At 40.9% G+C, this 27,099-nt stretch overlaps 1 protein-coding gene across 1 annotated transcript in view; it reads right to left on the reverse strand.

The window, feature by feature from the left end:
• Nucleotides 1–25,590, reverse strand: part of drp2 (dystrophin related protein 2) — a 172,399-nt gene extending 146,809 nt beyond the window's left edge. The window contains exon 1 of the mRNA XM_063000547.1: nt 25,456–25,590. Coding sequence (XP_062856617.1) covers nt 25,456–25,502 — 47 coding nt within the window. The 5' untranslated portion in view covers nt 25,503–25,590. The remainder of the gene's footprint in view (nt 1–25,455) is intronic.
• Nucleotides 25,591–27,099: the final 1,509 nt, after the last annotated feature.

The following is a 27,099-nucleotide window of genomic DNA, read 5'->3' on the forward strand; positions in this document are numbered from 1 at the left end:
GTTGGTCCACCTTGTAGATGCAAAGTCAGAGACGATCGCTCATCTATTGCTACTGTTTGAGTTGGTCATCTTCTAGACCTTCATCAGTGGTCACAGGACGCTGCCCACAGGGCGCTGTTGACTAGATATTTGTGGTTGGTGGACTATTCTCAGTCCAGCAGTGACAGTGAGGTGAAAACTCCATCGACATTGTTGTGTCTTATCCACTCATACCAGCACAACACACACTAACACACCACCACCATGTCAGTGTCACTGCAGTGCTGAGAATGACCCACCACCTAAATAATACCTACTCTGTAGTGGCCCTGACCATTGAAGAACAGCATGAAAGGGGGCTAACAAAGCATGCAGAGAAACAGATGGACTACAGTCAGTAATTGTAAAACTACAAAGTGCTTCTATATGGTAAGTGGAGCTAAAAAAATGGACAATGTGTGTTGAAACGAGGTGGTTTTAATGTTATGGCTGATAGGTGTAGATAAGCCACAGATGTTTAGGATTCTGTTCTGTGGAGCAGTGACCCAAAACTGGAACTTTTTTGGTAATATGTCTGTGGTATGTCTGGGGGAAAAAGTAACAAATGAAGCATGCACTGAAAAAAGCACCCTGTCTACAGCTCTGTGATGATCTAATGCTGCTCTGATTCTGTTGGATCTGGAAACCTGCAGCATGTGGAGGGCAAGATAGATTCAAGCAAGTATCAGGAAATCCAATGAAAAAATGTTATGCCTTCCGTGAAGAAGCTGAAGTTTGGGCGTCATTGGACCTTCAGGACAATGAGCTCAAGCATACATTCAAAGTCCACCATGACTTGATTTTAGAAGAAGTCATAAAATAACCTGGAGCAGCCATCACAGTCGCCTGATGTTAACCCCATAAAAAAAACCTTGGTGGGATTTGAAGAAGGCAGTAGCAACACACAAAATGAAGAATATTAATAAATTGAAGTATGACTGCATATTAGGGCCACTGTAAAAAAAATATTTTTAAGTTTTCATTTCGAGATTAAAGTTGAAATATTATGAGAATAAAGTCGAAATATTATGAGAATAAAGTTGAAATATTATGAGAATAAAGTTGAAATATGAAAATAAAGTCGAAATTATTTCAAGATTAAAGTCGAAATGATTATGAGAATAAAGTCGAAATATTATTAGAATAAATTCGAAATTATTTGAGAATAAAGTCGAAATATTATGAGAATAAAGTCAATGATTATGAGAATAAAGTCAAAATATTATGAGAATAAAGTCAAATATGAGAATAAAGTTGAAATATTATGAGAATAAAGTCGAAATATGAGAATAAAGTCGAAATATTATGAGAATAAAGTTGAAATATTATGAGAATAAAGTCAAATTTATTTCAAAATTAAAATTGAAATGATTATGAAAATAAAATCGAAATGATTATGAGAATAAAGTTGAAATATTATGAGAATAAAGTCAAAATTATTTCGAAATTAAAGTCAAAATGATTTTGAGAATAAACTCGAAATATTATGACTAAAGAGTGTGCAGCCGTCGTAGGCTTGTCAGTTCAGAGAAGCACCGGTCTCAGTACCTGGATCAGCAAAAGCGCAGAGGGCAGCTTATAATGAGTGTTATTGTGGTAATCCAATAACCCGCGATTATTTTTGGATGGCTGTTTTTATTGTACGCTTCCATCCACATGACATGAAGACTATACATGTCAACGCAATAATTTATAGCGATGCCATACAGCTTTAGTTTATCGTACGAGTCCATAAGGCTCGGTTGAAGTACTGCTGACGACGCAGACACAGTTTATTGCAAGGCTGTTTCAGCGTCCTTACTCTAATAACAAACTGGTGCTAATGTTACAGGAGATTGGGGATTTCTTTATTTGTTAAATCGAAATGAAAGTATAACAAATCATGAACATCCTTCATCTTAACTTAAGGTTTCAATGGGCATAATATTTCGACTTTAATCCCGTAATTATTTTGACTTTAATCTTGTAATTATTTCAACTTTAATCTCGTAATTATTTTGACTTTAATCTCATAATTATTTTGACTTTAATCTCATAATTATTTTGACTTTAATCTCGTAATTATTACGATTTTAATCTTATAATATTTTAACTTTAATCTTGTAATTATTTCGATTTTAATCTCGTAATATTTCGACTTTAATCTCGTAATTATTTCAACTTTAATCTCGTAATTATTTCGACTTAAATCTCGTAATTATTTTGACTTTAAATTCGTAATTATTTCTACTTTATTCTCGTAATTATTTCGACTTTAATCTCGTAATTATTTCGACTTTAATTTTGTAATTATTTTGACTTTAATCTCGCAATTATTTCGACTTTAATCTCGTAATTATTTCGACTTTAATCTCGTAATTATTTCGACTTTAATCTCGTTATATTTTAACTTTATTCTCATAATATTTTCACTTTAATCTCAAAATCAAAACTTTTACAACTTTATTCTCAAAGTTGAAACTTAAAAAAATATTTTTCTTTAAAGTGGCCCTAATACGCCGTCGTACTGAAGACCATTGCCTATCGAAAATGGGCTAAGATTCTTCAGGAACTCTACCAGAAGTGGTGTCTGGCTATGCATTTTGTGTGCAGCAGGTAATACCAGTAAAAAGTGCTCTACTAAGTAATAAAGACGCGTCATAATTTTGAGACTGCAGAACATTTACCATGGTGTCTTACAGAAATTGTTGTAGTTTTTAAAATGCTGGTAGGAGAAAAGCACAAGCAAAAATATGAACTGTAAGACAAAAAGACATCATAACATTCTTTTGCTGTTACAGTGCCAGATCATGATGAATAATTCAGACTGACAATAGGTTAAGTCCAGTTTTTCTAAAATAATTGATGTGTTCATGTGTTGTCATGGTAACCACTATATTAAACAGGCAGAATGACCCTATTGATGTGTCCAACAGTGAAAGAGTTTTGAAAGTTGATGAACATTTGCCAAAATTAGGGCAAATGTACAAAGGTCCCAGTGTAAAACCAGCAGTGTCATGTCATCAGCAAGTGTCCACTAATAATACTGATAACACCTGAGGTCAAAGTAAATATCTACAGAATATGATCACAGTTTATGTGTTCCTGATAAAGAGAGCAGTAAGTTTAAACATTTTTAATCCCAACAACACTGCTGTACCTGATACACTTCTTTTCAAAGTTCAAAGTTTATTTGTCACATACATGTCATACATGTGTCACAAATCAATTCTCCTTGTGCTCCTTGAGTCGGGTTTATGTACCACGCCCCTCTCTCCGGTAGCACGTTGGAGGTGGTTTGTTTAGGTTGTCAAGCCTACACTTCCTCTACTCTGGTTGGACTGTAGCCAATGATCCACAGCTGCTCCTCTTTCAGGTGAAATGCTTAAGGTATTTAAGAGAGCAGCTCTGGATCATTTGGTGGAGGCTAGTTTGGTTTGTTATGATTGTCTTGACTTTGTCATGGTTATGATTGATAGTTTGAGAACTTTGCCCTTGCTTAGACGTCTTGTTTGGTGTTATGGTCTTGTTCATGTTTTGTGTTAGCATTTACAGTTTAGCTTAGCTTAGGGTCTAGTATAGTTTAGTCAGGTTTCTTGTGTGTTTAGATTAGCGGTAGCAGTTAGCATTTAGCTTAGGTCTTGTGTTTGTGTGTCTTGTCTTGTGCAAACCCGTCTTGTGTGTTTTGTTGTTACTAAACTTTGTTCAAACATCTCTGCGTGTGTCCACCCCCATCTCTCACATTAGCCCGGTGAAATGCTTTTGCAACTGCATTTCATAACTCTCATACTAGAACAACACACTACCATGTCAGTAGCATTGCAGTGCCAAGAACTGTCAAACAAACATCTGGCCAGTGGGAATCCTATGGAGTTTTACTTCATTTAATAAATCGGGTATGGAGGAAGAGGTGACAAAGTGTACAGAGCAACAAATGGGCTACAGTCAGTAAATGTATACGAACAAATTTCATCTTCATCTAGTTTGTCTGTGTATGTTTGTGTTGTGTGGGTATTAAAATGTATAAATTCTAGGTTTTTTATTTGCACCTGGTTTTTTCATAGAACACACTTGTTTGGCACAATATAATAAACCGATCACTTACCATATAGAAGCACTTTGTAGTTCTACAATTACTGACTGTAGTCCATCTGTTTCTCTGCATGTTTTGTTAGCCTCCTTTCATGCTGTTCTTTAATGGTCAGGACTCTCCCAGGACCAGTACAGACCAGGTATTATTTGGGTGTCGGGTCATTCTCAGCACTGCAGTGACACTGACATGAAGGTGGTGTGTTAGTGTGTGTTGTGCTGGTATGAGTGGATAAGACACAACTGTGCTAATTGAGTTTTTAAACACCTTACTGTCACTGCTGAACTGTGAATAGTCCACCAACCAAAAACATCCAGCCAACAGCGCCCCATAGGCAGCGTCCTGTGACCACTGACGAAGGTCTAGAAGATGAGCAACTCAAACAGCAGCAATACATTTACATTTACAGCATTTAGCAGACGCTTTTATTCAAAGCGACTTACACAATGAGCTGAACACGATGAGCAATTGAGGGTTAAGGGCCTTGCTCAGGGACCCAACAGTGGCAACTTGGTGGTGGCGGGGCTTGAACCGGCAACCTTCTGTTTACTAATCCAGTACCTTATCCACTGAGCTATCACTGCCCTATGCGATGATCGCTCAATAGATGAGCGATCATCTCTGACATTGCATCTACAAGGTGGACCAACTAGGTAGGAGTGTCTAATGGAGTGGACAGTGAGTGGACACTGTATATAAAAACTCCAGCAGCACTACTGTGTCTGATCCACTCATACCAGCACAACACACACTAACACACCATCACCATGTCAGTGTCACTGCAGCGCTGAGAATCATCCACCACCTAAATAATACCTGCTCTGTGGTGGTCCTGACTATTGAAGAACAGGGTGAAAGCAGGCTAAAAAGGTATGTAGAGGAACAGATAAACTACAGTCAGTAATTGTAGAACTTCAAAATTCTTCTATATGGTAAGTGGAGCTGATAAAATGGACAGTGAGTGTAGAAACAAGGAGATGGTTTTAATGTTATGGCTGATCAATGTATGTCAAACATGTTAATGGCAAAGAAGCATCTAAAGTTGTTCTAAAATTTGTGATTAAGTTCTAAAGGATTAACTACATTTGCTCAAAATCACATGAAAATATCACCTCAAAACTTTTGGCCCCAGCATTCTTGTATGCACTCCCAACAACATCTGGGCATGCTTATATTATGTCTAGGGGGATCTCCTTCCAGACCTGGGTCAGGGCATCAATGAGCTCCTGGTCAGTCTGTGGCACTACTTGCCGGCATCGGATACTGATACATAACGGATACTGATACATAACATCACAGAGGTGCTCGATTGGATTCAAGTCTGGAGAACATGACAGGCAATCAATGGCATCAATGCCTTCATCATCCAAGAACTGCCTACACCTGGATGAACCCAAGACCCACAGCACATTGAGGTTTGTGCATCAATTCAAATATATGCCTTCCCAGAGCATCACTGACTCACCACCAAACCGGTCATGTTGCAGATGTTGCAGCATAACATTTACCATGATGCCTCTAACTCTTTCATGTCTGTCACATATGCTAAGTGTCATCTGCTTTCATCTGTGAAGAGAACTGGGCACCAATGGCAGATCTGCCAATTCTAGTGCTCTCTGCATGGCACTGGGCTGTATGCACAAGTCTCATTAGAGCACATCATGCCACCCTCATGAATCGAATTCTGACATTGTATATGGCTCTGGGAGCATTTAATGGTCCTGCTGCTGGGTTGATGCCCTTCTACTGCAGTGTCATGTTGCGGCCGAGTCCTGGTATCTTCTCCATGCTCTTGAGTCTGTGCTGGGAGACACGGTAAAGCTTCTTGCAACAACATGGACCACATCAACTCGGTGGACAAACACATCAAGTTCACAAGGGAGGATGCAAACAACAACAGTTTAGCCTTCTTAGACTGTGAAATTGCAATTCAAGATGGGGGACATTTGAAAGTAAATGTGTACCACAAACCTACGCACACGGACTTACTTGCACCACCGGGCGAACAGCATCCCCACAGACACTACGGCCAAAGATAGAGAGAAATCTCATGTCAAGAAGGCCCTGGGTGAATGTGGTTATCCCAACTGGGCATTTGTAAAAGCTGGAAAAATGCCCAAACACGGCTTTAGTGGATCGAATGGAGGAGAAGGACAACTGCTGTCTAAGCGCAAACCAGTGGTGATTCCGTATGTGGCGGGAGTAGCAGAACAATTAAGACGGATATTCTCCAAACACCGTGTTTCAGTTGCTTTTAAACCCCAAAACACACTACTCCAGAAATTAGTTCACCCTAAAGACCGGGTTCCTCGACACAAACAGAGTAACATAGTGTATGGTGTTGGGTGCCGGGTGGATTGCTGGGAACGGAACTGTTCATCAGGGAAACTAAACAGCCACTGGCGAAAAGGAAGATCTACCGCTTCTGGCCAGGACTCCGCGGTTTACACTCACCTGCAAGCCATCGGCCACTCAATTAATGATGAAGATGTGCAGATCCTTGACAAGGAGGAACGCTGGTTTAAACAGGGAGTCAAAGAGGCCATCTATGTGAAGAGGAAACGACCATCCCTGAACCAGGGAGGGTGCCTGAGAGTACATCTCTCACCATCTTACAACGCCGTGATAGGAGCTATACCCCAATCATGTGTGAAAGGCACACATGGCCATTGTAATTAATGGTGATTGTGATTTGCATATGGACCTGACCACCGGATCCATTGTTATGCAATGGTCGGTGATCGGTCGTTATGCAAATCGGCTGTATATAAGGTTGGGGTTATTCAACAGCTCGGACTGAAGAAGTCACTTGGATGAGTGACGAAACGTATCTCTACAACAAACTTGTGTCCAGATGAACTGATTCAACTTTGTGAACACATATGGATGTGCTATCCTGAAGAAACTCGACCTCCTGTGCAACTTGAATGGGCTGCAGGTATCGCCTTATGCTACCAGTAAAGACGTGGACACACAAAAAAAACGTAAAACTATAGAGGAATCAATCAGAAAGGATCAGGAGAGAGTATTTGTCAGTGGCCTCCACTTGCAAAACCATTCACTTGTTGGGGGCTGTCTAGCCGATGCCTCTCTAGTGCACCTGTTGTCACTTTTATTTGCATCAAAGCAGGTGAAACTGATTCACAATCGTTTATACTTCCTAACTGGACAGACTGATAGATCTGAAGTTTACTTGTTGTTATACTGTGATCATTTTTAAACAGTAAACATACTACGTTGTACATGGTCATTAGTGCTGTGCATGGTGCACATGGTGCTGTGTGGTGCTGTTTTCTGCTTTGATGTTACAGCAACCTGACCACTGAATTTTAAAGTCTGACTGGGGTCAGTCACTGATGTTGGGTAATAAGTCCACTCCAAACTCCACCTTTGCAATTATACCCAATTGCATTACACTTCCCCTCTAGTAATGTTGATCTCCACCCTTGTTGAGGAGAGCCGACACTGACACACGCCCCCTCCGACACCTGTGCAGTAGCCAACTGCATCGTTTCATCTGCATGAGGCGAGTTCAGCTTTGTGCACGGAGAGACACACCGTGATTAATGGCACCTGCACAGAGATGAAGGATAATGCATTGATCAGCCAGCAGTCGTAATTGCATCAGTTATGAAGAACGCCCGTCCGGCTCCCACCTTGTATAAACAACAACCAATCGTTGTTTAGTAGGCGCCCAGTCTGCCGGATAGCAAGGCTATAATTCGAAACGCCTAGTTCGAAATGTCAGCTCTAGCGTGCTAGCATGTTTTACTGCTGCTCCACCTTAGCGCCTAATGTTATAGGGTTTTTTTTTTAAAAACACTGAGTTTTTTAAAGCATTTGTAAACTATTTCATTAAACATTAAGCAGTTGTAGCCTAGTGGTTAAGGTACTGGACTAGTAATCGAAAGGTTGCTGGTTCAAGCGCCACCACTGCCAGGTTGCCACTGTTGGGCCTTTGAGCAAGGCCCTTAACCCTCAATTGCTTAGACAGTATACTGTCACAGTACTGTAAGTCGCTTTGGATAAAAGCATCTGCAAATGCTGAAAGTGTAAATGTAAACATTAAAAACACAGTCCTTCCTTTACTGTTAGAAAAATCTGGCCTAAATCATATCATAGTCTCAGACCAACATTCCTACACCAGTAGGAGTTCTTTTGGCATCTACCAAACCCAGATTCATCTATTAGACTGCATGTTGGTAAAAAGTAAACCCCTAATTTAAGTCATCTGTTACTTATTCCTGGAGATCAGTCTCCAACTCAAGACCTAATCATTTCTCTTGATGACTCCTAGATCAGACCATTTGATATTGTACGAAACCTTGGTGTTGTCCTATATAACCAGCTGACCTTCTCTCCTCAATGACAAGATTGTGTCGGTTCCTCCATTTCTCTCTATGGAGGCCACTCAGATTCTTGTCCAGTCACTTGTAATCTCATGGTTGGACTACTGCAACTTCCTTGTGGCAGGTGCTCCTATGTCCACTCTTAAACCCTTGCAACTCATCCAAAATGCAGCTGCTTGCTTGGTTTTTAACTAACACTGCTGCATTCTCTCTACTGACATTCAGCAAACACTGATGCTCGCCTACAAAGCCAAAAATGGACCAGCCCCAAGTTACCTTCAAGGTCTAATAAAACCACGCTCTGTACCATGCAAACTCTGAGCCACTAGTCTCGCTCGACTTGATCCTCCACCCAGAACTCAAGGAAGACAAGCATTAAGGCTCTTGTCTGTACTTGCACCCAAGTGTTGGAACAAGCTTCTCTTGTCTGTCCAAACATCTGAGTCTCTCGCTGTCTTCAAAAGTGTTGAACAAAAAAAACAAAACAAAAAATGGTTCTAACAGGGTTTCAGCAGATTTGTGTTCTTGGACTGTTGTCTACTTAAACTACAGTAAGGTAATGTTCACTATGGAAGCACTTCTGTAAGTCGCTCTGGATAAGAGTGTATGCTAAATGCTAAAAATGTAAAATGTTTTCACATCTGTACAGTACAATGGTTCTGCATGCACTTCAGATAATATGATAAGTGGCACTACTCTCACTGGCTTGTCTGCAGCTTCTTGGCCATTTACTTGTGATGCCAGTTTTAGCACCCTGTGTGGCTGAGCTGTTGTTGCTCCACCTTACAAAACAGAACAGTAATTTTATGCATCAGTAAACAATATATTTGGTTTAAATTTTGCCTACAAAAGAAAAATGTTTCAATGTCCCACACAGATTACTAAATTACAGTATTTTAGAGTAGACAGCCCACGGGAAAGTGATCAATCAAACATAATTATCCTTGGCAGATAAGTACAGGTCCTTCTCAAAAAATTAGCATATTGTGATAAAGTTCATTATTTTCCATAATGTAATGATAAAAATTAAACTTTCATATATTTTAGATTCATTGCACACCAACTGAAATATTTCAGGTCTTTTATTGTTTTAATACTGATGATTTTGGCATACAGCTCATGAAAACCCAAAATTCCTATCTCAAAAAATTAGCATATTTCATCCGACCAATAAAAGAAAAGTGTTTTTAATACAAAAAAAGTCAACCTTCAAATAATTATGTTCAGTTATGCACTCAATACTTGGTCGGGAATCCTTTTGCAGAAATGACTGCTTCAATGCGGCGTGGCATGGAGGCAATCAGCCTGTGGCACTGCTGAGGTGTTATGGAGGCCCAGGATGCTTCGATAGCGGCCTTAAGCTCATCCAGAGTGTTGGGTCTTGTGTCTCTCAACTTTCTCTTCACAATATCCCACAGATTCTCTATGGGGTTCAGGTCAGGAGAGTTGGCAGGCCAATTGAGCACAGTAATACCATGGTCAGTAAACCATTCACCAGTGGTTTTGGCACTGTGAGCAGGTGCCAGGTCGTGCTGAAAAATGAAATCTTCATCTCCATAAAGCTTTTCAGCAGATGGAAGCATGAAGTGCTCCAAAATCTCCTGATAGCTAGCTGCATTGACCCTGCCCTTGATAAAACACAGTGGACCAACACCAGCAGCTGACATGGCACCCCAGACCATCACTGACTGTGGGTACTTGACACTGGACTTCAGGCATTTTGGCATTTCCTTCTCCCCAGTCTTCCTCCAGACTCTGGCACCTTGATTTCCGAAAACCGGACCACTGAGCAACAGTCCAGTGCTGCTTCTCTGTAGCCCAGGTCAGGCGCTTCTGCCGCTGTTTCTGGTTCAAAAGTGGCTTGACCTGGGGAATGCGGCACCTGTAGCCCATTTCCTGCACACGCCTGTGCACGGTGGCTCTGGATGTTTCTACTCCAGACTCAGTCCACTGCTTCCGCAGGTCCCCCAAGGTCTGGAATCGGCCCTTCTCCACAATCTTCCTCAGGGTCCGGTCACCTCTTCTCGTTGTGCAGCGTTTTCTGCCACACTTTTTCCTTCCCACAGACTTCCCACTGAGGTGCCTTGATACAGCACTCTGGGAACAGCCTATTCGTTCAGAAATTTCTTTCTGTGTCTTACCCTCTTGCTTGAGGGTGTCAATGATGGCCTTCTGGACAGCAGTCAGGTCGGCAGTCTTACCCATGATTGCAGTTTTGAGTAATGAACCAGGCTGGGAGTTTTTAAAAGCCTCAGGAATCTTTTGCAGGTGTTTAGAGTTAATTCGTTGATTCAGATGATTAGGTTAATAGCTCGTTTAGAGAACCTTTTCATGATATGCTAATTTTTTGAGATAGGAATTTTGGGTTTTCATGAGCTGTATGCCAAAATCATCAGTATTAAAACAATAAAAGACCTGAAATATTTCAGTTGGTGTGCAATGAATCTAAAATATATGAAAGTTTAATTTTTATCATTACATTATGGAAAATAATGAACTTTATCACAATATGCTAATTTTTTTAGAAGGACCTGTACATGTCATTTTTTTTGAAAGACAGGTACTTTGGCTAAGATTGGCACTGTGCTTTTGTGAGTTTCCTTCCTAGGAACAAGTACAATATATTGCCAAAAGTATCCCAAAGGTGTTCTGTCGGGTTGAGGTCAGGACTCTGTGCAGGCCAGTCAATTTCTTTCACACCAAACTCGCTCATCCGTGTCTTTATGGACCTTGCTTTGTGCACTGGTGCTCAGTCATGTTTGTTCCCACAAAGTTGGGAGCATGAAATTGTCCAAAATCTCTTGGTATGCTGAAGCATTAAGAGTTCCTTTCACTGGAACTAACGGGCCGAGCCCAACTCCTGAAAAGCAAACCCACACCATGATCCCCCCCTCCACCAAACTTTACACTTGGCACAGTGCAGTCAGACAAGTACCGTTCTCCTGGCAACTGCCAAACCCAGACTCATCCATTGTATTGCCAGACAGAGAAGCGTGATTTTTCACTCCAGAGAACACGTCTACACTGCTCTAGAGTTCAGTGGCGGTGTGCTTTACACCACTGCATCCGACGCTTTGCAGTGCGCTTGGTGATGTAAGGCTTGGATGCAGCTGCTCAGCCATGGAAACCCATTCCATGGAGCTCTCTACACACTGTTATTGTGCTAATCTGAAGGCCACATGAAGTTTGGAGGTCTGTAGCGATTGACTCTGCAGAAAGTTGGCGACCTCTGCGCACTATGCGCCTCAGCATCCGTTGACCCAGCTCTGTCATTTTACATGGCCTACCACTTTGTGGCCGAGTTGCTTTCGTTCCCAGTCGCTTCCACTTTGTTATAATACCACTGACAGTTGACTGTGGAATATTTAGTAGCGAGAAAATTTCATGACTGGACTTGTTGCACAGGTGGAATCCTATCACAGTACCATGCTGGAATTCACTGAGCTCCTGAGAGTGACTCAGTCTTTCACAAATGTTTGTAAGGTGCTTGGTTTTATACACCTGTGGCCATGGAAGTGATTGGAACACCTGAATTCAATGATTTGGATGGGTGAGTGAATAGTTTTGGCAATATAGTGTATCTACACTCATCATTTATACAGCATGACTAAAGCCACAGCAAGAACACTGAGCTAAATCCAGCATCTCTAAAGCCACACACAGGGAAAGCCTCAAAGCGGACCTTTTCAAGCTATACATGCCTTTTACATAATTACACAAGACAGGTCTTTTTTTATGTAAAATCACATGCTGAGCATCCCACACCAGCAAGCTGTTTGCTTTACAACATGATAATTTAATTCAACCGGTTTAGCATTGCCCAGCCTCTAAATAACAGATGGGTTTTATCAGTACCAGTCCAGCTGATGGATGAAGATGTCTTATTCACCAAAAAAAGCCCCCATATTTTTACATAGACATTTATTATACGTCCTAGTTGGTTTGTTCTGTTTGTTATGCATAAGCGTCCTCCTAATTCACAGTACACATTTTGCTGTGAAATTCAAAATTTAAGGTTGTGTTTAGCAATTTAATATTTTTAAATATGAAAAGGAATATGCAATATGAGGTGGTCCTGGCAATAATACTGCAATTCAGTTAGTGAAACAGGCATTTCTGTAGTGTAGTGTGCTGACTAGGGCTGGGTATCGCCACTAATTTCCTGGATCGATTCGATTCGATTCACAAGGTCCCGATTCGATTCGATTTCCGATTCGATTCGATTCTATTCAGTTCATTTTGATTCAACACAGTTAGGCATATTTGAGTTACATTAACAGGTTTTGTTTAAATATGTAAAGATGTTCAGAGAACGAATGTGATAATTGTACAAAGTACATAATATTTTCATTATTAAAAATATTTGTGTATTTTGTTTACATAAATAATGAATCCAAAACAGAAAACATTAACATTAAATTTTTATTACTATTTTATATGTCTGACACACTACAACATTGTAAATGTAATGTAAACATACACCTGGCTGTTGAACAGCTTATGCCAAGTTTACACTACACGACTTTCTGATTTGCCGGGTCACTGTACAGTTCACACTGCACGACTCATGGGCGATGGGGGGTTTTACACTACACCATCTATCACCATCTGGAATCACAGGTGAGGAAAACTACGTTTGTCACGAAAACAAACGTGAGAAGTGACTAGGGGTTTAATGATACCACGTCCAAACATGCACATCAACAAGTAGCGAGAGATCAAGTGAGAAAAATAAAGGAATCTGAGTGGATTTGGCAACACGAACAGAATGGCTTGTTCTGTAGTAAGTTGGAGGTTAATAAATATTTTGTTTTGTAGAGAACGATCAGAAATACTGTAAAACTTATGTGCTGATGTATTCTAATAGAAACAATTTTACGCCCCTGAACCACCTGTTTACAACCTCTCCCCTGTGTTTCCCCTTGCTGTTTCACACATTGATTGAGAGCCGAGTTTAGATAGCCGAGCGAACACTGAGTTCCTCCCAAACCTAGCGCTGACCAGTCGCCGAGCGAAAATCAGGGCAAAAATCGTGTAGTCTGAACTAGACATTACTTGAGCTTCTGCCATGCTGAACTGATGTGCAGGTCAGATCTAAAAGGGATCTAAAAAGGGGCGTATTTAAAAGATCGATCTCGCATTTATATGAATCGATATCAGATCGTTCAAATAAAGATCGATTCGAATCGAAAAATCGATTTTATAGACCCACCCCTAGTGCTGACCATATTTGATGTATGTTTTTACGTATTGAGTGCATTTTGTCTTTCTGGGGAAACCATAATCAATGGAAAAGTGTGCTTCTCTACACACATGATCATCTCTCTGTAGTCTGTGCTGAGCCTCAAAAGAACAAGCCAGTAAAGTATTATGCACCTGATAGTTTGTCTATGTACAGAATCAGAAAAAAAGTTGGGACAGTATGGAAAATGAAAATAAAATAAAAAAGCTGTGTTGCTTACATTTACTTTGGCTTTTATTTGATTGCAGACAGTTTGAACCCAAAATATGTCATGTTTTGTCTGCTCAGCTTCATTTCATTTGTTAATATACCTCCATTCCTGCATTTCAGGCCTGCAACACATTTCAAAAAAAGTTGGGATGGGGGCAATGTCAGGCTAGTAAATAATGATGTACCACTTCACTGTGCAAAAAAGAAGCCTTATGTTAACCATGTCCAGAAGCGGCGTCGACTTCTCTGGGCTCGGAGGCATCTAGGATGGACCATCACACAATAAAAACGTGTATTGTCGTCAGATGAATTAGAATTCCAGGTCCATTTTGGAAAAAAAATGGACGCCTTGTGCTCCGGACCAAAGACAAAAAGGACCATCCAACAAGTCCAAAAGCCAGGGTCTGTCATGGTATGGGGCTGTGTCAGTGCCCTTGGCAAAGGTCATTTACACTTCTGTGATGGCAGCATTAATGCAGAAAAGTACATTGAGATCTTAGAGCAACATATGCTGCCTTCAAGACGTCATCTTTTCCAGCGACGTCCATGCATTTTTCAACAAGACAATGCAAAACCACATGCTGCACACATTACAAAGGCATGGCTGCGGGAGAAGAGGGTACGGGTACTGTACTGGCCTGCCTGCAGTCCTGACCTGTCCCTGACGTGTGGAGAATTTTTAAATGAAAAATGCGACAACGACGACCCCGTACTGCACATCTTAAGACGTATTTGCAGGAAGAATGGGACAAAATAAAAGCTGGGGAGTCAAAACACAGACGAGTTTTAGGTTTACATTCAACTATTAATGTAGGCTGTGCTGTGTATTGTTGTTTCCATTTATTCTATCATTCAGTTTCAGATAGGGATGTCCTGATCACGTTTTTTTTCCCCTGATCATTAATTTTGATCCCAATCCGATACCGAGTCTCAAACCGATACTTGTATTTTCTAGATATTGTCTAGATAAGACCTAGATAATACTGTTCACACAGTGCACACTTCAAGTACATTACAGTTATTAAAATTAATCTAATGTATATGTTTAACAACTGAATAGCTCTGCAGTGCTGTAGGAAAAAAATTGCCTGCATCCAAGCTATTGCTTAATGTTCTTTTATTTTTACAAAATAAAAGTAAACAAACTTAGTGCAGCATTGTAGTAGTAAAACTAGAACACTCAAAATGAAGTGAAGGTTCTTTCTGAGGAAAATCAGCATCTCTGCCGTGTTAGCGGATAGCCGGTTCCTCTTCTCATCATATAATAATAAACTCGCTGTAAAAATAAACTCGAGTGTTTATTTTTTAGGTGCCGTATCAAATTGGTAGTAATTGTAGATCGTTTGGTTAAATGATATCTGGTTTGTTTCTTATGAGCCACTGTACTTGTATGCGTGTTGTAACTGTAACAAACTTTTCTGTGGTTGTATTGTGACGATGGTTTGATGGACGTTTCTACGTGAAGTGAGTGTGTTTTGACCCTTTGGGGCTTCCATAGTGCATGGAATAGCGTGCTTGGCTAACGCGATGACTCTAGCTGTCCGCTATTCGGTACCGTAACAGAAGACGTTAATAAAGTGTTATGCTCCCGACAATTTGTGAATATACCGTGTATTTATTTCTTTATTAAGCAAGTGCATCACTACAACGCTCGGTTACATAACTGAGCCAATCAGAGTGCTTGATACTGAGATGTCGTTCAGTCTTGTAACATGTAAACTCGTAAAAGCTGTATGTTATGGTCCTGAAGTTTTCATACTCGGATTAAAAGTTATTGTTTTGTAAACCGGAGTGATCCTTGACTCACACACTATATAAATAGTAAAATTCTACAGTAATGAACGCAGCTCTGCTCTTACCGCCTCGTGAAATGTCAGTGTTACTGCAGTGCTGAGAATGATCCACCACCCAAATAATACCTACTCTGTAGTGGTCTTGTGGGGGTCCTGACCATTGAAGAACAAGGTAAAAGCAGGCTAAAAAGTATGTAGAGAAACCTTCTGATGCTAGTCCAGTACATTAAATGCTGAACTACCGCTGCCCGATATACAGTTAACCATAACCTAAATGCATTTACATTTTGATGGGTAAAAAGGCAATATTCATTCAAAATCTACAACAAAAACTTGGGGTCCAAATACTTTTTGAATTCACAGTATATGGAATCTGTAATGAGGAATATTGGAAAGCAGGATACCGAACGCTAGAGCATTTATATTTATTAACAGGCACACATCAGGGGCTATTTGCAAGTAATTATGATGCTCTAATAGCCACATCAAACACACACAAACACACAAGTACTAAAGACAAAGCACCACCAGGACTAAAACTAATCCCAATTATGACCTTGACAAACCTAAAGTGAGTCCTAAGTGCTAATGCCATGTTAATCGAGTCTGCGACTCGAGTCTGAGTCGCACGTAAGTTGCACACACAGTGACTTCAGACTCGTTTCAAATGACTCGGACTCGACTTGTGACTCGCAAAAAATGACATGTGAGACAACAAAAGTCAACAACATTAGTTACATGTGACAAAGATATATATATATACAGTATATATATATACAGTATATATATACTGTATATACAGTGTATCACAAAAGTGAGTACACCCCTCACATTTCTGCAAATATTTCATTATATCTTTTCATGGGACAACACTATAGACATGAAACTTGGATATAACTTAGAGTAGTCAGTGTACAGCTTGTATAGCAGTGTAGATTTACTGTCTTCTGAAAATAACTCAACACACAGCCATTAATGTCTAAATAGCTGGCAACATAAGTGAGTACACCCCACAGTGAACATGTCCAAATTGTGTCGTTGTCCCTCCCTGGTGTCATGTGTCAAGGTCCCAGGTGTAAATGGGGAGCAGGGCTGTTAAATTTGGTGTTTTGGGTACAATTCTCTCATACTGGCCACTGGATATTCAACAAGGCACCTCATGGCAAAGAACTCTCCGAGGATGTGAGAAATAGAATTGTTGCTCTCCACAAAGATGGCCTGGGCTATAAGAAGATTGCTAACACCCTGAAACTGAGCTACAGCATGGTGGCCAAGGTCATACAGCGGTTTTCCAGGACAGGTTCCACTCGGAACAGGCTTCGCCAGGGTCGACCAAAGAAGTTGAGTCCACGTGTTCGACGTCATATCCAGAGGTTGGCTTTAAAAAATAGACACATGAGTGCTGCCAGCATTGCTGCAGAGGTTGAAGACGTGGGAGGTCAGCCTGTCAGTGCTCAGACCATACGCCGCACACTGCATCAACTCGGTCTGCATGGTCGTCATCCCAGAAGGAAGCTGACGCACAAGAAAGCCCGCAAACAGTTTGCTGAAGACAAGCAGTCCAAGAACATGGATTACTGGAATGCCCTGTGGTCTGACGAGACCAAGATAAACTTGTTTGGCTCAGATGGTGTCCAGCATGTGTGGCGGCGCCCTGGTGAGAAGTACCAAGACAACTGTATCTTGCCTACAGTCAAGCATGGTGGTGGTAGCATCATGGTCTTGGGCTGCATGAGTGTTGCTGGCACTGGGGAGCTGCAGTTCATTGAGGGAAACATGAATTCCAACATGTACTGTGACATTCTGAAACAGAGCATGATCCCCTCCCTTCGAAAACTGGGCAATATGGCAGTTTTCCAACAGGATAACGACCCCAAACACAACCTCCAAGATGACAACTGCCTTGCTGAGGAAGCTGAAGGTAAAGGTGATGGACTAAACCCAATTGAGCACCTGTGGCGCATCCTCAAGTGGAAAGTGGAGGAGTTCAAGGTGTCTAACATCCACCAGCTCCGTGATGTCATCATGGAGGAGTGGAAGAGGATTCCAGTGCAGCTCTGGTGAAATCCATGCCCAGGAGGGTTAAGGCAGTGCTGGATAATAATGGTGGTCACACAAAATATTGACACTTTGGGCACAATTTGGACATGTTCACTGTGGGGTGTACTCACTTATGTTGCCAGCTATTTAGACATTAATGGCTGTGTGTTGAGTTATTTTCAGAAGACAGTAAATCTACACTGCTATACAAGTTGTACACTGACTACTCTAAGTTATATCCAAGTTTTATTTCTATAGTGTTGTCCCATGAAAAGATATAATAAAATATTTGCAGAAATGTGAGGGGTGTACTCACTTTTGTGATACACTGTATATATATATATATATATATATATATATGATGCGACATCATTCTGATCGTGTAATTTTCTGCTCTCTAATAATGCTCCGGCCGTCTTAACCCGCAACGCACGCAATGGCTAAATGTTCCAGCCAGCTTCCGGCGTAGTGATGAAGTGTCGCTCCATACTCATATGAATCTCACTTAAAATGGTGGAATACATAGTGCACTTCACAGTAACAGATAATGTGAATGGAACGCTAATGATTGAAAAAAACGCTTTCTGAACCAATCAGACCTTCTGATTTTAATTGTTAGTAAGAAATGCTGTTATTTGCATGTATTTAGTTTGCAGCATCACACAGATGATTGTCAATGAAACGCTTTATTGGCTTTCTAACAAGTTCGTGTTTTACTTCACAACTGGGGAAAAGTTTGGAGGTTTTTAATTATAAACACATTTACAAAATAACGGATTATATTCCTAATGGGACAAATTTAATAGCATCTGGAACAACATAAGCTAAGGTAAGCAGTGGTTATGAATATTTTGCTGTGTTTTGGATTTTGCAATGAAAACAAAATGTCAGTTTAAGCTTTTAACTGGTAACTAGGAAAGTAAAGGCACTAAGTAAAACAGCAAAATACAGTTGCTAATCTGTTGTTGTTTTTTTATCTGAACTTACATATTATTTGTTTATTTCTATGCTTCACTTGCAATATATGTTTTGTGTATATTATATTGACTCGTGACTTGACTCCGACTCTACCCTAATGACTCGTGACTCGACCCGGACTTGTATTTTGTGACTTGTGAGTCATAAACGGAAGAGAAGGATGCAGAATTTACATTCTCGGCATTTAGCAGATGCTTTGGATGTACAATTCAACTGAGGGTCAAGCAGATCACATAGTGAAAATCAAAATCAATGCTGCGCAATGGTTCTATAGAATGTGACACTATATGAAGGGAAGTAATCAGGTGCAGAATGAGAATGTGTGTGATTATTGCATGCTCAGCATGATGGAACTTTGAGTTTATTACAGCATCTGAACGAGTGACTGTGATAAATTACCCCTCAGCAATCAGACTACACAAATAATCAAGATTGATGCTTAAATCCATTGACACAGTGGGGAGATGACTCTACATCTGCACACAATTACCAAAGCAATGACCAGAATGTTTAATTACAGCATAGTCAACAGAGTTGGCTTCTGGCTGCGCCTGATTTCTGACCTCTAGGACCAGAGCTGCCCACCCTGATCATAGACAAAGGTGCAGAGCTTGGGGGTTCTAGGTCATAGAAACATGTGATCAGGGATGGTGGGTTGCTGTCGTTCTGCCACACTTGTCCTATCAGTCAGGTGTTATGAGGGTGGGGGAGGTGGGCGCTGACATCCTGTGAAAGCCTTCACGACGTGTTACCCGCTCGCTCTCACTTTTAGTAATTGGGGTGCCAATAATTGCCAGTAATTGAGTGTAATGCTACTCTCTGCAAAACTGACATTTTACTCTTAACGATTTTACATTTTATCTACATTTTTTCTGTTTTTACCCCGAAGTGGTTCTGACGGAACCCGGTTTACCAAGTCGAGGTTGAAGCCTGCAGGTCGAGACTGCTGTGCCAACAATGCTGCTCCTGCTAGATATGATGGAAACCTGGTGTGTTTGCATAAAAAATGTCAAGAACTCACGACGGACTTTATCACAGACTGATAACTTTTTTGCTAGTTATAACTTTTAGTTAAAATTAATTCCTATTACTTCAAATTATTCTCCAGGCCACCCAAGAAGGATGGGTCCCTGCTGAGTCTGGTTCCCCTCAAGTACCCCTTTTCCACCGACGTGGAACGGTTCCGATTCTGGTTCGCGAACTAGATTTTGAACCGATTCAAACAAAAAAAGAGGTTCCAGACAGTGAAATTGCATTCTAATGTGGCACCACAGAATACTTGGTTTTTCAGTGCGAACCATGACATCGTCTGTGGGCATGTCAAAGTTGTAGAGGTTTGGGTGCCTTCACATGAGAAGCTGTAAAACCGCTGTGTTGTTGTGTTATATGGAGCTTGACGCTGCGCTTGAATCTTTTAAAGTTCCCCTGATTGAATTTTGTGCCAGTTTGCTGCTGATATTTTCAAAGCGCCTCAAAAGAGATGAACTGTTTGATATGACGTGGTAAAAGTGACCCGGACAGTACGAACAATGCTTAATGTGAAAAATAAAGCTTAACGTGGCTTGTATTAAAACAACGAGCGATAAATTTGGGCAGTACAGAGCACTTATAACCAGTAATAACAGAGAGAAATTGAGTGTTCCTATGGTGACTTTTAGTACATTCAGACACGTTACGCTTTATTTTATGCTAAGTTTTTTCACCCCGAGCTGCATAACCACCACACGTGAAGTAAATCCAGCTAAACTCAGATATATGTATTGTATTTTAGAGTGGGTTTGATGGTTATTTCACACAAATGGATGTTCTTGTCGTGGAACTTTAGTGATGTCGTGGAACTTTAGTGATTAATGCACTAAATAAAACAATAATGGCGACAAACACGTCTACGTCTTCTTATCACCGATAGTTGAGCGATGCTTTTCGCATAAAAACGAACATCTGTAACATCAGCACAAATGCCCGCAGGTGACCTTTAATTTTGTTGTGCAACGCCCAACGTTGATGACGCAGGCTTGATTCCCAAAAACTGGTGGAAACGCGGGTCGGCTCTCTAAAAAACACCAAGGTTCGAAGAAACTCGAACAGAACCGGTGGTGGAAAAGCGCTAAAGGTTTCTTCCTGTAATTTTAATGGAGTTTTTACTTGCCACTCTCACCCTCGGCTTGCTTGACAGAGGTTTTTGGTCTGTTGGTCCTGGATTCTGTAAAGTTGCTTAGAGACAATGTCTATTCTAAAAAGCACTATACAAATAAATTTGACTTGACCTGAGTTGGCAAAATTCTCCAGAAGTATTCAAGACTTAATAAGCACACTAACCTATTACTGATTTCCATGTTGTAAACACATTCAGAAGAAACAGATATACTGAAATAGTTAGGTAGCTTTTAATCAATATAGAAACTCACTCACTTTCTTAACCGATTATCCAATAAGGGTTGCGGGGGGTGGAAGGTTGGTACTGGAGCCTATCCCAGCTTTTCAATTGGCGCAAGGCACACAGTAACACCCTGGACGGGACGCCAGTCCATCTCAGGGCAGACACACATACACACACCCATTCACCTACATTTAAATGTACTTTTTTAGCATTTAGCAGGTGCCTTTATCCAAAGCGACTTACATTACAGTTACAGTATACAGGCTAAGCAATTGAGGGTTAAGGGCCTTGCTCAGGGGCCCAACAGCAGCAACCTGGCAATGGTGGGGCTTGAACCAGAGACCTTCTGATTTCTAGTCCAGTACCTTAACCACTAGGCTACAGCTTGCCCTATAGGGTAATTCAGTGTCTCCAATTAATCTGACTGCATGTCTTTGGACTGTGGGAGGAAACCGGAGCTCTCGGAGGAAACCCACGCAGACATGGGGAGAACATGCAAACTCTGCACAGAAAGGACCCGGACTGCCCCGCCTGGGGATCAAACCCAGGACCCTCTTGCTGTGAGGCGACTGTGCTAGCCACGTGCCACCCTATATAGAAACTGATAGCAGTAAATAGAGTGTTCACATACTTTTGAGTTTTAGTTTTATTTCTATCTAAATAAACTGAACAAACAGATAGTTTACATAATTATATTTACATCTCTTGAATCAGTTGAACTTGGTTTTAACATGGTTGTCTGACCCATATCATTAAAGCTTTCCAGAGTCATACATATGATGTTCCTCTCCCACAACCTCATATGGATATTTTCTGTTTGTCTTCTATCAAATAACCATCTTAATGATTTTTTCTACTACTTGGCTATAATTATTGCATACAAAATGTCTCACTCATGCCTCGTGTAACATCTTATTAACATCTCAGATGTGTCACTTATTATTTTTAGAAAACAACATATCAATTATCATAAGTAGACTACAATTATGTAGTAGACCATGAAGAGTTTTATTCTTAGAATACTTTAATGTGAAGCTGGCAGAAGAAGCAAGAAACATGCATAATCTGCATCTGAGTTTATAGAAAGGGTCAAAAAACAGAAAGGCAGAGATATTATAGAGATATAATAATCAGGAGACCAAGACGAGGGTCAACGCTAGAAAAGCAATATACACAATATGCACATTGTTGCTTTGAATTCATTTAGAAACGGCGATATTCAGCACAGAACGAACGGCAAACATGAGGTATACACTGATTGTTTCTACACTCACTGTTCATTTTATCAGCTCCACTTACCATATAGAAGCACTATGTAGTTCTACAATTACTGACTGTAGTCCATCTGTTTCTCTACATACCTTTTTAGCCTGCTTTCACCCTGTTCTTCAATGGTCAGGACTCTCCCAGGACCACCACAGAGCAGATATTATTTAGGTGGTGGATCATTCTCAGCACTGCAGTGACACTGACATGGTGGTGGTGTGTTAGTGTGTGTTGTGCAGGTATGAGTGGATAAGACACAGCAGCGCTGCTGGAGTTTTTAAATACCGTGTCCACTCACTGTCCACTCTATTAGACACTCCTACCTAGTTGGTCCACCTTGTAGATGCAAAGTCAGAGACGATCGCTTATCTATTGCTGCTGTTTGAGTTGGTCATCTTCTAGACCTTCATCAGTGGTCACAGGACGCTGCCTACAAGACGCTGTTAGCTGGATATATTTTTGGTTGGTGGACTATTTTCAGTCCAGCAGTGACAGTGAGGTGTTTGAAAACTCCAGCAGCGCTGCTGTGTCTGATTCACTCATACCAGCACAACACACACTAACACACCACCACCATGTCAGTGTCACTGCAGTGCTGAGAATGATCCACCACCCAAATAATACCTGCTCTGTGGTGGTCCTGTGGAGGTCCTGACCATTGAAGAACAGCATGAAAGAGGGCTAACAAAGCATGCAGAGAAACAGATGGACTACAGTCAGTAATTGTAGAACTACAAAGTGCTTCTATATGGTAAGTGGAGCTAATAAAATGGACAGTGAGTGTAGAAACAAGGAGGGGGTTTTAATGTTATGGCTGATCGGTGTACATACACAAATTACCTTCCCCAGTTAACATAACATATCTTTTCCACTTTAGATATTAATTTACCTGACAACAACTGAGAATAAGACACAATATGCACATGGTGGTGAGCCTCTTATCAAGTGGGTAGTTACAGAATGATTCGGGTCATCACCAGGACCTCATTGCCAAGCTGTGTTGGAATAAGCAAAAGTCTCTTCTCTCTTCTGGCGCCTGTGAAACCTCCACTAAGGCCCTCACCAATGACAACAAATTTTCTGCAAGCCTCTGTCTTTCCATCAGGCCCCCAGAACACATTCCATACAGGCTACAGTCATCAGGGAATCCTGTCACACTGCCTCCGCCGGCTTTGCCTTCTTCCCTTAGTGCATCCTGGTGCCATGTGTTCCCCAGGTAAGCGACGCACACGCACCCAGCCATCCATGTGATGTAAAAAAAAAACATGATTTATCAGACCAGGCCACCTTCTTCCATTGCTCCGTGGTCCAGTTCCGATGCTCACGTGCCCATTGTTGGCACTTTTGGTGGTGGACAGGGGTCAGCATGGGCACCCTGATTGGTCTGCGGCTATGCAGCCCCATACGCAACAAACTGTGATGCACTGTGTATTCTGACACCTTTCTATCAGAACCAGCATTAACTTTTTCAGCAATTTGAGCTACAGTAGCTCGTCTGTTGCTTTCGCTCCCCACGTGCTCCCCAATGAGCCTTGGCCGCCCATGACCCTGTCGCTGGTTTACCACTGTTCCCTCCATGGACCACTTTCATTAGACACTGACCACTGCAGCCCAGGAACACCCCACAAGAGCTGCAGTTTTGGAGATGCTCTGACCCAGTCATCTAGCCATCACAATTTGGTCCTTGTCAAACTCACTCAAATCCTTACGCTTGCCCATTTTTCCTGCTTCTAACACATCAACTTTGAGGATGAAATATTAATTTGCTGCCTAATATATCCCACCCACTAACAGGTGCCGTGATTAACAGATAATCAGTGTTATTCACTTCACCTGTCATTGGTGGAGTGAAGACATAATGTTATGTCTTGTCTGTGTATATACGTATATATATTGTTTCTACACTCACTGTCCATTTTATCAGCCCCACTTACCATACAGAAACCTTTTGTAGTTCTACAATTACTGACTGTAGTCCATCTGCTTCTCTGCATGCTATGTTACCCCCCTTTTATGCTGTTTTTCAATGGTCAGGACACTGACATGATGGTGGTGTGTTAGTGTGTGTTGTGCTGTATGAGTGGACAAGACACAGCAGCGCTGCTGGAGTCTTTAAACACCTCACTGTCACTGTTGGACTGAAAATAGTCCACCAACCAAAAATATCCAGCCAACAGCGCCCCTGACCATTACAGGTCCTGACCATTACAGAACAGGTGAAAGCAGGTAAAAAAAGTATGTAGAGAAATAGATGGACTACAGTCAGTAATTGTAGAACTACAAAGTGCTTCTATATGGTAAGTGGAGATGATAAAATGGACAGTGAGTGTAGAAACAAGGAGGTGGTTTTAATGTTATGGCTGATCGGTTCTCCAATAATAAAAAAATTAAAAACCACATTTTACTTCACTTTGGCAACATTATGAAAATATAAATCCTTATCTGGCAACCCTGATAGTTCATTAGTTTGTAATAGAATAGAAATTCTGTTTGTAATAGAAAATGAAATTGGTTTTTGCAACAAAATAAGCCTTACCATCATTGAAATGGACTATGACAACAGTATCCCAACAAAATTAGTCTATTAAATAGGATCAGCACAACAAAACAGTCCATTAGCCAGGGCCACAACACCTGTTTATAAAAACCTGGTCAAACTAAAAATGCTCAGTGGTATAAAAGCTATCATGTATTCTTTGATAATCTGTATCCCATGCGTGTTACATCTGCCAGTTTTCCTTCATCAGACTGAGTCCACTATAACATTTGATAATAAGCTCATCCTGGGGGGAATCAGAACGAATTAAAGGTTTTATACATACTAATGAAGACACACCAGGGTGAAAACATGAATTAGGAGGGAGGTAAATAAACCAGAATGCACTGTAGCAGTTTGTATAGCAATTAAACAGTTGTGTTTGCTTGTACGCCTATCACTGCACTGTTTGCCCACAATGTATGCTAGTGGAGTATCTCAAAAAATCACTTAAACCAGAGTCTGGAACAAATGGATCAATAGTGCTTAAAAGGGGATGAATTGCCTGGGAAGATGTTGAGGGTTATTCAGCGGGCAGGTGGTTTTTGCAGTAAATAAGAAATAAGGTTGGTACCTGATATTGTGGGACTTGCGCTTAATCTCGTTCCAGCACAGGTTCATGTCGTAGTCAGGATGCTTTACAGTGTGCCCGTTGCACTTGATGGGCACTTCCTGCCCCTCGGGATCACCCGCCGACTGGCAGGGCACACAGTGGCATCTTGGCCACGGGGAATGCCCTGCAGCTGCAAATAAACAACAAGGTAAATGTTAGCGAAAGTAAAATATTTCTATTTCTACATGATCACCAAGAAACAGCAAGAATTGTCAAACAATACAAAAATAAGCACTTTTTGAGCCACCTTATGGTTTAAATACAACCCCAATTCAGAAAACGTTGGACAGTATGGAAAATTCAAATAAAATAAAAAATGCAGTGTTCTATACATTTACTTTGACTTTTATTTGATTGCAGACAGTTTAAATCCAAGACATTTCATGTTTTGTCTGCAATTTAGGGCTAGTAATGAGGTGAAAAAACTAAATAATTATGTAATTCCAGACAGGTGATGTCAACAGGTGATTGCAACCATGCTTTGGTACAAAAGCAGCATCCAGGAAAGGCTGAGTCTTTGATGAGCAAAGATGATCAGAGGATCTCCAGTTTGTCAACAAATGCATGAGAAAATGATTGAAATGTTTAAAAACAATGTACCTCAAAGAAAGATTGGAAGGGATTTGCATATTTCGCCCTCTGCCGTGCATAATATCATTAAACGATTCAAGGAATCGGGAGGAATTTCAGTGCGTAAAGGCCAAGGGCGCAAGCTTAAGCTGAACGTCTGTGATCTTTGATCCCTCAGATGGCACTGCATCAAGAACCGCCACTCAACAATAGCTGATATAACCACATGGGTGAGGGATTACTTTGGCAAACCTATATCAAGCACTACAATACAGAGTTACATGCACAAATGCCACTTAAAACTTTACTGTGCATAAAAGAAGCCTTATGTTAACCATGTCCAGAAGCGGCGTCAACTTCTCTGGGCTCGGAGGCACCTAGGATGGACCATCACACAGTGGAAACGTGTATTGTGGTCAGAAGAATCAGCATTCCAGGTCTTTTTTGGAAAAAATGGACGCCGTGTGCTCCAGACCAAAGACGATTAAGTCTTGGACCATACAGACTGTTAACAGCAACAAGTCCAAAAGTCAGGGTCTGTCATGGTATGGGGCTGTGTCAGTGCCCTTAGAAAAGGTTATTTACACTTCTGTGATGGCAGCATTAATGCAGAAAAGTACATTGAGATCTTAGAGCAACATATGCTGCCTTCAAGAGGTCATCTTTTCCAGGGACGTCCATACATTTTTCAACAAGACAATGCAAAACCACATGCTGCACACATTACAAAGGCATGCAATCAAATAAAAGTCAAAGTAAATGTAAGAAACTGTGTTTTTTATTATTAAGTCACTGTTAAAATTATAATGTAGATTAAAATGTCACAGAAGTTCATTTTCAAGAGCTGATGCATAGTTTCAATTGATATGCTACAACTGTACACACAGAACATATGTTCCTGACTGGCCTGCCTCAGGTCTGTCTCCTATTGAAAATGTATGGTGCAGCATGAAGAGGAAAATCAGACAAGCACAGACTGTTGAGCAGCTGAAATCTCTCACAGTCTCATCGTTGCCCAACTGCAACACTTAGTGT

Source organism: Trichomycterus rosablanca, chromosome 8 (genome assembly GCF_030014385.1).
Source record: "Trichomycterus rosablanca isolate fTriRos1 chromosome 8, fTriRos1.hap1, whole genome shotgun sequence".
In the NCBI taxonomy this organism is placed as follows: domain Eukaryota; kingdom Metazoa; phylum Chordata; class Actinopteri; order Siluriformes; family Trichomycteridae; genus Trichomycterus; species Trichomycterus rosablanca.